At 43.2% G+C, this 13,267-nt stretch overlaps 1 protein-coding gene across 1 annotated transcript in view; it reads right to left on the bottom strand.

The window, feature by feature from the left end:
* SLC2A12 (solute carrier family 2 member 12) overlaps nt 1-11,474 on the bottom strand; it is a 105,455-nt gene extending 93,981 nt beyond the window's left edge. The window contains exon 1 of the mRNA XM_089676194.1: nt 11,259-11,474. Coding sequence (XP_089532320.1) covers nt 11,259-11,331 — 73 coding nt within the window. The 5' untranslated portion in view covers nt 11,332-11,474. The remainder of the gene's footprint in view (nt 1-11,258) is intronic.
* Nucleotides 11,475-13,267: the final 1,793 nt, after the last annotated feature.

Below are 13,267 nucleotides of genomic sequence, written 5' to 3' on the forward strand. Positions count from 1 at the left end.
CATGTATATATACATGATTTTGCGCACCCGTGCCGCCATGTAGTAGTATATCTGCTATACGGCGGGTAAGTGGTTAATGGCACCGCTCCAAAGCCAGATAGCAGAAAGGACCTCCCCACTGGCATGGGAATGAAGGAAGCAGTGTCCTTAGTCCAATCCTGTGTCTGGGATGAGATAAAGGAGAGCTCCTCTGTGACTAAGTCTCGATGAGCAAGGCAAAACGCATCGGGGGCGTGGCTAGCACAGTGCTGAGGCAACCCCGCACATACAACACACTGGACACCCGGGGCTGGTCTTGAGCGGCATCCGCTCCCCCTTATCTCGTCAAAAAAAACACCATGTCCCTGTTTAAAGAGTAACTCTGCTTTTGTTGAGAAAACACATTCCCCTCTGGGTGATCTATATACAATGCAGGGATTTTAACAAACTTTGTTGCAGAGTCCTACCTTTTGTTATTCTGAAGAAATAGCTGTTTGTTTGTCTGTGTCCATGTGCAGAGTGAACCTGTTTGGGAGTTAATTTATAATTATCAATCAGCTGCTGCACTGGCAGGGCTCTAATGAGGAAAGTGGCAGGGTCTGCATCCCTCTAGATGTGATTTCCCTTTGAGAGTATCTCACCAAAAATGACATTTTATTGCAGGGGATGCCCAAAATGTGACTTGTATCTTTGTGTAGACTCCTGGGAAGATCAGTAAGCCAATCACACAAACAGGAGATGACATTTCTGGGAGGTGTTCTGTACCTCCAGGTTGCCATATTGCATTGAATATTACAGAAAATGAAAGAGCTGCAGATTGAAAAGGAAAGGGCATTTTTAATAACATTCAATTGCAATATGACTTGTGTAGCAATTGTATACGCTATTTTATTTTTTTTATTTGCTAATTTTCCCAAGAAAGTGGAGTTACCCTTTAACCACTTGTTGGCCACAGATAGCCGGCCAGTTCTGGGAGGGTGTTATATGACGTCCTCCCAGAATGTGCTCTCCCATGTGCCCCTGGACATAGCTGATCACATGATGTGGTAAAAGGCCAATCACAGCTGCCTTTTACCACATGATCTGCCATGTCCAATGACACAGCAGATCACCGGTAAATGCAGTTGCAGGTTATCGGCTGCACTTTTCTCACGTGGTCACAGCATGAGGAAAATACTGCTGATAACTGGCAATTGTCAGAGGATGGATTGGCACCAATCATCAGGGCACTGATCAGTGCCCTGTTGATCAGTGCCCAGCAGTGCCACCCACCAGTGCTGCCCACCTGTGCCTAGCAGTGCTGCCCACAAGTGCCCATCAGTGCCACCCAGCTGTGCCCATCAGTGCCTAGTAGTGCCATCCACCAGTGCCGCCCAGCAGTCCTGCCCATCAATGCCCAGAAGTGCCGCCAGTCAGTGCCCAACAGTGCCACCAGTCAGTGCCATCAGGGCCACCCATCAGTGCCCATCAGTGCCGCCTATCAGTGCCTATCATTGTTGCATATTAGTGTAGCATCATCAGTGCCGCCTCATCAGTGCCAGCTCATCAGTGCCGCCTATCAGTGCTGCCTAAAAGTGCCCATCAGTGCTGCCTATCCATGCCACCTCATCAGTGCCACCTATCAGTGCCCATCAGTGCCACCTATCAGTGCCCATCAGTGATGCCTATCAGTGCAGCCTCATGAATGCACATCAGTGAAGGAGAAAAATTACCTGTCTGCAAATAGAAACAAAGACGTGCCTAGTAGTGCCACCCACCAGTGCCGCCCAGCAGTGCTGCCCAGCAGTCCTGCCCATCAATGCCCAGAAGTGCCGCCAGTCAGTGCCCAACAGTGCCACCAGTCAGTGCCATCAAGGCCACCCATCAGTGCCCATCAGTTCCGCCTATCAGTGCCTATCATTGTTGCATATTAGTGTAGCATCATCAGTGCCGCCTCATCAGTGCCAGCTCATCAGTGCCGCCTACCAGTGCTGCCTAAAAGTGCCCATCAGTGCTGCCTATCAACGCCACCTCATCAGTGCCACCTATCAGTGCCACCTATCAGTGTCCATCAGTGCTACCTATCAGTGTAGCCTCATCAATGCACATCAGTGAAGGAGAAAAATTACCTGTCTGCAAATAGAAACAAAGAAAACCTTTTTTTTTTTCAAAATGTTTGCTCTTATAGCACAAAAAATAAAACACCCAGCAGCGAGTAAATACCACCAAAAGAAAGCTATTTGTGTGCAAAAATGTATAAAAATGTCATATGGGTGCAGTGTTGCATGACCGTGCAATTGTCATTCAAAGTGCGACAGCACTGAAAGCTGAAAATTGGCCTGGGCACGAAGAGGGTATAAGTGCCCAATAGGTTAAAGGGAGCATGTCCTACCACTTATTTTTAGAAAAAGATTTCAGAAATGTCATGTTTACTGTTTTCAGCAGCCGTTTTAGTAGTGATTTACACCAACTACAGGTCCCTATTAACATGGGATGATTGTTCCCCCAAAAATCTGGTTTTGGTTAGGCCAGGGAGTGCCTGTAAGTATTATAAAACCTCTGCAGACACCCCCTGGATGACAGAGCTCTGAGGAAGATTAGGTTGCCCGAATTTGATTCTCCTGAGATCAGAATTAGGGTGTCCGCTCAGACAAACTACACTGTAGCTTATAGACCAGCATTTCTCAAATTTATTAACATGAAGGAACCCTCTAAATAACTTTCAGGTCTCAGAGACAACTGCCAATAATCACTCTATCTACCGCTTACAGCACATTAGCCTGGTGGTCATTGGGTGCTTCTTATATTGATGGTCACTGGGAAGAATCATCCTACAGTTAGCAAAAAAGATCATTGGTGTAATCTATCATATCTAAGTCATATCTAAGAGGCAGAAATTGCTCAAGGAACCCCTAAGAACCTCTGAAAGAACCCTAGTGTTCCACAGAACCCTGGTTAAGAAAGGTTGCTATAGGCAAAGGAGTGTATGGACCTCTGACACCAAGAAACACTTGAAGATGCTTGAATGCTTAGGAGATCACACCACGGGGCTTCCATTATAAATCAAAATTTACAGCTTACGTGACAGGGAGCCTACTATGAATGACAACACATCTACAGTTATGCAAATAATGGCCCATAGGTGAATGAAGGAAGGAATCAAGTCACAATGAGGAGGAAGTGGGGAAGAGGAACTGTGCCCTCTTTATTTACCTTAGAACAGCTTTTCTCAACCTTTTCAATGCAAAGGAACCCTTGAAATACCTCTCAGGGAACCCCTGATAAAAATTACCATGTCTACAGCTCATGATACATTGATGTGATGGTCAGTAGGAAGAATGCTCCTTACACTAATGGTCATTGGGAAGAATAACTCCCTAGCTAATAAGACCAATCGTGTCAGTGGGAACTTATCTGAGAGGCAGAAATTGCTCATTGCTTAAGTAATCCCTAGCAATTTCTGGAGGAACCCTAGCGTTCCACAGAACCCTGGTTGAGAAATCCTGCCTTAGAAAGTGAAAACATCCTGAACTTGGCCCAGAAAAGGTCCTTGACTTGAGCTTTCCTTTGGCTAGCTCTTAGCTGATAGTGTGCTGAGCTAGGTCCTGCCACTCTGGTCGTTGCGCTTTGCCCGTTGGCTGGAAAATGCAGTGTGCGGTAGGATTGGAAGGCCCGAATAGACTGCACATTCCAGGCCATCCTACTTACCTGATGGGGCCCAGGCCTGATACAGGAGACCTAGCTGTACCCCTATTTGTGAACCTGTCACATTATGTGCTAAGAGGGAAGAAAAGCTTGCACTCTACAGAACAAAGAAAATAACTATCCAATATTTGGGAGGAAAACCCCCAAATACATGTTCACTCCAGGATCAGATTAAGGGCCATGTCACACTTGCACTACTGTCATGAGTAGTACACCAGCAGTAAGAGAGCTATAGAGAGGACTGATATGTTCCTTCAGTTATTTTTGTGCTGGCCAAAATGCTGCAGAATTTATCTCGCCTGGGCTGGCACAGTGATGGGTGATCTTGCTGCTTGGCCAGTGTGGGAGTGATGCTTTTGAAGTAGGTGAGTGCTTTTTTTTCGAGGACATATTACTTTAGTCATCCTGTCCCCATGACAATGTGTCATGCTCCTGACATGTGATAAAAACATCATGATCAGATGACACCAAAATGCAGAAAAAATAAAAACTTTTTTCTTACTAAAGCAGGGTATACAAGTTCAGTTTCTGTTTTTTTTTTCAATCAACCTGCTAGCTGAATTAAAAAAACCTGATAGATACCCACATCATCACAAGCGATGTTGGTGCAGAATACACAGATCAGCACTGCAGCCGCTGCACAGGCTGATGGAATGCTAGTTTTGCAGCATGACTGTTCAACAGAAGCCAATCACTAGACCAGCTTCTGTTGAACAGACAGCAGAACACACAGACTGAAATACATCTGGCTCTTGCTGGACTAAATGATTTTCCCTCCTTGTATAAAATTTAACGTATGTGGCTTCTTATATGTTTTTGTCAGCCACTAGAACAATTGCTCAGGCATGGAAGGGCCCGTCTGTCCCTCTTCAGGGGTGAGGGACCATATGACCACTCTGATGCTTAATGAACAGATGTCGAGTATCTGTAACGACTCTCAACGGAAATTTTTTAAAATATGGGAGCTGTGGTTGACATATGCTTTTCCCACACTCCCCCCCCGGCTAGTCTGGAGTTGTGATGTTGGTATTGGCGTTCCCGGACCCTAGCTCCTGGTCTTGTCTTCTTCTTCCTTTTCTACTCCTTTTTCCTTTCTATTTTTGTTTGTGAGGCGGTGGATAGCTACTGTCAGTGTTCTATCACTGTTTTTGTAATCTATGTACCATTGATAGCCCCTGCGTGGGCGCACCTTTTTTCTTTACTTTTTATGTGCAATTGATAGCCCCTGCGTGGGTGTGTCTTGTTGCTCACATTTTTTTGTAATGTTTATAAATTAATAAAAACCATTGAAATACAAAAATTTAATGTATATCTCAGCAAAGTATATCTATACAAATTTTAAGTATATCTAAGGCAATTTTTTTTTTTTAAATTCTGGATACAGTGGGGGGGGGGGGGGGGGCAAGTTAAAATCTGTGTCGCATCACGACTCCCTTTTTTTGTACAAACTTTATTTGAAGTGTACAAAATGTAGACTTTATTCAGGACAATGTACATATGCGCTGCTGTACATTGAAGCAGCAGAGAAGCAGCGCTCAGACAGGAAGCACACCTAAATTTAAGCCCTCATGCACACTTGACGTTTTTACAGCGGCTGTTTTTGGCATTTGTTGTTTTTTTCTACAGTCAATAAACTCCCTCAGCATGTTATTCTATGTGTCCGTGCACACATAGACTGTAATGAACGTTTTTTGGCTGGGACAGTTTTTGGCTGGAAAAACCCCCCCCAAAGCTAGTGGGTTTCTAGAGGAGTTTTTCAGCTGTGGAAACGTTCTAAAGCTGAAAAACGCTGCAAAACATGATAAAATGCGGTAAACCGCTGCAAACCGGAATTTTTGGACTTTTTTTACCTAAAAAAAAAATATTTTTTGGTAAAAAAAAAACTAAAAATGTAACGCGGAAAAACACAGGAAAATGCTGCTAATCGCTAATGCAAAAACGCTAAAAAAGCTGAAGAACTCACATTTTTAACGTGACTTTACACAGCTAACATTACCAGCGTTATCAAGATGTCAAGTGTGCATGAGGGCTAATAGTGGAATCCTAGGCGGGTGCTCAGGCGCCAAAGTGTCCTCCAAACACTGGATGCAATATACTGTACGAAAAACAGGAAGAAGCTATATGCTGTGATCAAGGCCACTTGCCGAAACGCATCAGTATGCTTTTATGTCACTCCTATATCACCAATAAATGCTTTCATAAGGATTTTGAAGTTGCTCCTCCTGTTTTCTGTGCTGATGTACATTGCCATGCGATTTGGCAGGGTGTGCTGCGACAAAATGCAGACATGCTGCTGCACTGCCATATGCTGCATTGCAGCGTCGGTGGGACACATAGGAAACAATTGTTTCCTGTGTGTCCCTGCAGCGACAGACATTTTACTATGCAGTAAAACATGTTCTGTAGACTTTACAGGAAATTACAGGAGATATTTCCAATGTGTGGAAAATCCTCTCTTATCATGGGAACACATCTCCCCATTGGAAAAATTCCCTTCTCATTCCTGTTCTGGTGGTAACTCAAAAGAAAGAGAGAATCTCCCAAATAGGGAAACAGCAATAAAAACCTGGCAAGGGTTCTCACCACTTACAACTCTATCCAAACCTAAAAAAAAATGTTTTACCTTTAGAAGAAGGCTACTTGATAGTGAATGATGAAGTCCTCAAAAATTTCTGTGCATTTGTAGAATTCTGACAGCACCGTACTTTTGTTTGACAATCAGCTGTTCAGACCCCTGAACTGCACCGTAGTAAGCAGGGGGAAAGGAAGTGTTCCCCCCATAGCTGAAAGGACAGGGTATTTATGAGCTCAGATAGTGGTTGAGCAAGTAAGTGTGAAGTCCTAGTATTGTGTACTATCAAATATTCCTGTAATATGGTGTGTAAGCTCCACGAGCAGGGCCCTCCTATTCCTTCTGTATTGAACTGTATTATAATTGTACTGTCACCCTTTACATTGTAAAGCCCTGTGTAAACTGTTGGCGCCATACAAATCCTGGATAATAATAAAAGTACGGGTTCTCTGTAATCATTACTGAGGTCATCTTCACATCAGGTGTCCTGATCAGGTCCATCTGTCAGTTTTTCAAGTGGATCTCAACAAAAGCTCTATTAAAAGCTGGGTATACACTAGTGGAATCTTGTTCGATATTTTTTATTGTAAGCATATTGTAAGAATGTTTGTTTTTCTAGCAATTAGTGGGTTCAAATTGCCAATCGTTTTAGTTCGTGATGAAAAAATTCAAAGGAGCAGGATGGAAATTATTTCTCAAGCAAACAAATTTCTAATAGTATATGTGGTTTTCCTTTGGTAAAAATCCATTTATTCCTAATTCGAATGTTAACCATTTTACTACCGCGCTATAGCGGAATGACAGCTACAGCGTGATCGTCCAGTTCTGGCAGGGTGTTCTATGACATTCTTCCAGAACGTGCCCCCAGCAGTGTGTACCAGGCGCTGTCTGATTTCTGTGTCCTTTGGACACAGCTGATCACATGACATGGTAAAAGGCTAATAACAGTGGCCCTTTACCATGTGTTCAGCTGTGTCCAATCACAGCTGACCACTATGTAAATACACTTGCCGGTTATCGGCAGTACAGGAAAGTACTGCTGGTAACCGGCAACTGTCAAAGCAGACATCTGTACTGATTATCAGCGGAGCCCCAAAAGTGCCCATCAGTGCTGTTCATTAGTGTTCAACAGTGCTACCTATCAGTGCTGCCTATCAGTGCCCAACAGTGCTGCCCAGCAGTTGCCAACAGTGCTACCAATCTGTGCCCATCAATGCCTCCAGTCAATGTTGCCTATCAGTGCCACCAGTCAGTACTGTCAGTGCTGCCAGTCAGTGCCCTTCGGTGCTACCGATTAGTGCCCATCAATGCCATCTATCAGTGCCCATAATTGCCAACTATCAGTGCAACATCATCAGTTCCTCCTCATCAATGCCCACCAGTGCTGCCTCATCAGTGCAGCCTATCAGTGCCCATCAATGCTGCCTATCAGTGCCCATCAGTGAAGCCTCATTAACGCACATCAGTAGAGGATAAAAATTACCTGTTTGCAAAATTTTATAATAGAAATAAAGAAAACCTTTTTTCCCCCCAAAATTTTCACTCTTTTGTCATTCAGTCCTCATGCACACTTGATGTTTTTACAGCAGCTGTTTTTGGCTTTTGACTTTTTTTCTACAGCCAGTAAACTCCCCAGCATGTTATCTGTAATCAATGTTTTTTGGCAGGGATGTTTTTTGGCTGGAAAAAACCCCAGGAATAGTGGGTTTCTAGAGGAGTTTTTTTAGCTGTAAAGAATGCTCTAACACCATAAAATGCGGCGTTTTTGGATGTTTTTTTGACCCCCAAAAAACACAAAAAAAGGCTAAACAATGAAAACACAGAAAAAAGCGGGAAAACGCTGCTAATTGCTAATGCAAAAACACTAAAAAAGCTGAAAAACGCAAGTTTTTAACGTGACTTTACACAGCTAGCATTACCAGCGTTATCAAAACATCAAGTGTGCATGCTGAAAAATGCAGCAAAATGCAGTAAAACGCAGCAAACCGGCGTTCTGGGACTTTTTTTCCCCCCAAAAAAATTTGTTGGGGTAAAAAAAGTTAAAAAACGCAAACGCAGAAAAATGCTGCTAAACGCTAATGCAAAAATGCTAAAAAACCCTGAAAAACTCACGTTTTTAGTGTGACTTTACACAGCTAACGCTACCAGCGTCATCAAAACGCCCACTGTGCATGGAGCCTCATAGTGCAAAAAAAAAAAAACCCCGGTGGAGATTAAATACCATCAAAAGAAAGCTCTATTTGTGTGAAAAAAATTAAACAAATTTCATATGAGTATAGTGTTGCATGAGCGCACAATTGTCATTCAAAGTGCGACAGCTAAAAATTGTCCTGGGCAGGAAGGGGGTAAAAGTGCCTAGTAGTAGCACGTGGTTAAAATCAAACAAAATTAGGAACTACTTTTGAATGACATTCGAACGTACTGAGAAGTTTCATACAAATTTTCCTAAGAATTTTTGTGTAAACTTTTGCTCGAAATTCTACCCAACTACTGTAGCTGCTGACTTTTAAAAAAAGGGCCTATCCAGAGATCCAATCCAGTGGCATTGGGGTGGCACAGTGGCTTAGTGGTTAGCACTTCCGCCTGGCAGTACTAGGGTCGCTGGTTTGAATCCCAACCATGGCACCACCTGCCTGGAGTTTGTATGTTTTGCCTGCGTGGGTTTCCTCCGGTGCTTCTGGTTTCCTCCCACACACCAAAGACATGCAGGTAGGTTAATTGGATCCTGTCTAAATTGACCCTAGTATGTGTATGTATGAATGTGAGTTAGGGACCTTAGACTGTACACCCTTTAAGGGTAAGGGACTGATGTGAATGTATAATATATACAGTATATGTAAAGTGCTGCGTAAATTGACGGTGCTATATAAGTACTTGAAATAAATAAATATCCTCACCTGGGCTGCTTCTTCATCAGTCTTTGGGTCCCCGGTATCTTTACTAGGGGAAGCCAGCTTCATAGTCAGACTCCCACTGCACATGTGTGAGTGGTGCTGCACTATTTGGAATGAACCCACAACCTTTTGGGCCCTGTGATGTTTCCCAAAGGGCTTGTTCACACTTGTCTTTATTTCTAACTCTTGCCAAACGAACCTATAGCATTTGCAAGGCGCTAGACAGGTGTTTGGGAAGCGTTTTTACCGCTCCTCAAACGCCGCCCTATGTGCGGTTTTGAGGCTTTTGATAGGCGCTTGCCAAACGTTAAAACCGCACCACTTATTTCTAACACATATAAACTCCTTATGGACGCCCCCTCCTTATCTAATGACACTCACCTTTACATGCATAAGTGGTCTCAATTTTTACAATGTGACATTGATTTGTTAATGTGGAAGAAAATTTGGGAAAACGCACCTAGATCTTCTGTTTGTGTGGTCTTTAAGGAAAATACATACAAGATCAAGATGTTGTGGTACAAAACGCCTGAAGTCCTCCACGCTTATAACCCGAATGCTTCTCCTGCCTGCTGGCGATGTGGTGGAGACCTTGGTTCTCTCTACCATATTTTTTGGACATGCAGCTCCATTACTCCCTTTTGGGAAGAGGTTTTTTCCTTGTTGCATACCTCTCTCCCATTTGAACCATTATACTTTTTATTAAGTTTACCATTCCCAGGACTATCTAAAACGTCCAGGAAACTTTCTGTACATGTCCTGACCGCGGCTAGGAGAAGCATTCCTATGTGTTGGCTATCCTCTACTCCCCCTTCAATGCTGATCTTGTACAAAATGATTGCTGATGTAAGACAGATGGAGTATTTGACCGCCCTACATAGTTGTTCGATTGCTGTGTTTGAGGCAGTATGGCACCCATGGGCAGGGGCGGACTGACAACTTATGGGGCCCCCGGGCAATAGGGGATCATGGGGCCCCTGTGTCCTTGCCCAAACTCAAAAAAGCCTATGAAAAAGGTACCAGGGGCATCTCATGGGGCCCCCTACTGACCCCAGGCCCTCGTGCAGTGCCCGAGTTTCCAAATGGTCAGTCCGCCCCTGCCCATGGGATACCTTCATTTCTTCTTCACCAGTCCAAAATGTAAGGTCCTAATAACCTCTACACTGTTATTTTATGACATTGTTTGTCCTGAACCTATGTAGTTTTACCATCGATGTACCTTTCTGTTATGTTATTCTTTCTTTTTCAAACATACTGTTTGTATACTTATTTGAAAACCAATACAAATTGTTAATATAAAAAAAAAAAAAAAAGCGCACCACAAACGCCTATAATTGCGTTTGTGGAGCTGCACCATAGACTTGAATGGGAGGCTTGAACGCCTCCTGACTGGACATGAGGCATCAGTTTTAACGCTTCAGTGAACCGCACTGTGTGCTGCCATGTGCAGAATTTTCATAGGCATTTGGGAAGCGTTAAAAACGCTTCCCAAACGCCTGTCTGACACCTGCTGACAAAGCTAGTGTGAATGTAGCCAAAAGGTTGAAGACGGGGTTGGGGGAGAACTTGCGGTGGAATCACCTAGGCAACTCCAGCAGATGTGGGAGCATGTAACTGCTAAAACTAGGTACCTGCTCCCCCCTCAAATAAAAAACCCTCCAAAAGTGGTGGAGGAGGTGTTAAAGTGGAACGTCCCTTTTACAGTACCTTTCCACTTTATTCAGACCTAAACGTGAAAGATCAGAGACAGTAAATAGATGCAAGTCTGTTTACATCCATCTCCCCCTAGTCTAAAAAAAAAAAACGGAACAGACACCGACGTCACAAAAGTGACGTCTGTCTGTTCTGCTCCAATTCAGCAGGGGATTGGTTGACAGATCCCTGCTGCTCATATCAGATGTAAAAGGGGCCCATGACTTACGTTTTGCTATGGATCAACCGGATGGGATTCTAATAGTTATAAACAACTCAATACAAAATTTACAGTGTTATAAAAAAACAAAACAACAACAAAAAAACAAACAAACAGAAGCCTGTGCTCCAATCTGGCAATAAAAACAAAGCCGTTCCCAGAGGCAGCACAGAATGAGAAGAGTGTGCGCCCGGCCTGTCACTCAGCATGCTGTTACCTGTTTGTGTAGGGACTGCCTGCTGTCCGTGTTGCTGCAGGATGAGGTCCTCTGTGGTGTTCTCTGGAAGCATTTTGCTGCTGATGGGAATTTTTCCAGGTCATACGGAGATCTATGGTGAAGATGCGCTCCCCTTGGCAGCAGTGGGCAGTGATCTTACCTTGCACATCATACTATATGATCCACACTGCTGCTGAGAACAACTTTGTTTCTATTTCAAAATACTTTGCCCTTCAGTGACACAGGCAGCAACTATTCTTAGCAACCTATCAGAGGGCGGGAGGGCGGAGCCTGGGCCAGCAGCATAGTGTGCTGTGCCTAACACAACAACTGCCTGAAACCTGCAGCGTTTACATTCACTTCATTTGCATTCTTTTTGTCATTAATGTCAGCTTAGGAAACATTTAGAGCAGGATTTAAAGGTGAGCGAAGAGCCAGCTCCTCTATTCGGATATTACAACCAGGCTTCTTCTGTAGGCAAAACTTTTCAGGCACCTAAAACTTGCTCGGGGTTAAATAGTCTTTTATTTAACCTTGGTGCCCAAGTATTATTTGCCTTCTTATAAAGGTTGAGAATTTTGCTTTTATTTATTTATTTATTTTTTGCTGTCTGCAAAAAATAATTAAAACAAAAATCTCAAAGTAAATTAAAGTGCTGCATAGATATTATTATTATACAGAATTTATACATGGGCAGCACAGTGGCTAAATGGTTAGCACTTCCACCTGGCAGTACTAGGGTCGTGGGTTTGTATCCCAGCCATGGCACCACCTGCCTGGAGTTTGCATGTTCTCCCTGTGCCTGCGTGGGTTTCCTCCAGTTACTCTGGTTTACTCCCACACTCCAAAGACATGCTGGTAGGCTAATTGGATCCTGTCTAAATTGTCCCATGAATGTGAGTTAGTGACCTTAGATTGTACACCCCTTGAGGGTTAGGGACTGATGTGAATGTTCAATATGTATGTAAAGTGCTGTGTAAATTGATGGTGCTATATAAGTACCTGAATAAATAAATATAGTGCCAACAATTTGAGAAGTGCTTTACAATATAAAGGGAGACAGGACAGTTACAATACAATTCGGGGCTGGTTCACACCAGCTGCAGTCCAGTGCATTTCTATTCTAGATCGATAGTGTTTTACATGGATTCCAATAGCCATTGTTCACACCAGTGCAGTGCGTTCCAGTGCAGTCAACAAAAGTAGATCACCAGAATGCACTTGTCCTCAACTGAGATGAAAAAAAAAAGATGGGAAAACAGAAACGCATCAAAACACACCGGAATGCATAAAAAAGCACCAAAAACATACATCAAGAAACACAGTCGGAATGCAGAAATTGTGGTGTGAACCAGTCCATAATACAAGGGGGTTAGAAAGACTCTGCTCATGAGAGTTTACATAATGCATTGGAGCTCTCATTATCTCTCTCTCTCCTCTCTCATATGTATGTATTATTATTATAATACAGGATTTATATAGCAACAACAGTTTTAGCAGTGCTTTACAATATAAAGGGAGACAGGACAGTTACAATACAACTCAGGGCTGGTAAACACCAGATGCAGTCCAGTGCATTTGTATTCTGCATCAAAAACGTATGGATAGTGTTTTACATGGATTCCAATGGCCATTGTTCACACCAGTGCAGTGCATTCCAGTGCAGTCAACAAAAGTAGATCACCAGAATGCACTTGTCCTCAACTGAGATGAAAAAAAAAAAACAGAAACGCATCAAAACACGCCGGAATGCATAAAAAAGCACCAAAAACATACATCAAGAAACACAGTCGGAATGCAGAAATTGTGGTGTGAACCAGTCCACAATACAAGGGGGTTACAAAGACTTTGCTCATGAGAGTTTACATAATGCATTGGAGCTCTCATTATCTCTCTCTCTCCTCTCTCATTTGTTTGTATTATTATTATAATACAAGATTTATATAGCGAACAAAAAAGTAATGAAGGCGCAAGTAAATAATCAGTTTTTTTTGCACAGCGCCCTAAGG

The sequence above is a fragment of the Staurois parvus genome, unplaced genomic scaffold, assembly GCF_062004578.1.
Source record: "Staurois parvus isolate SC_StPar_1 unplaced genomic scaffold, SC_StPar_1.0 ptg000165l, whole genome shotgun sequence".
In the NCBI taxonomy this organism is placed as follows: domain Eukaryota; kingdom Metazoa; phylum Chordata; class Amphibia; order Anura; family Ranidae; genus Staurois; species Staurois parvus.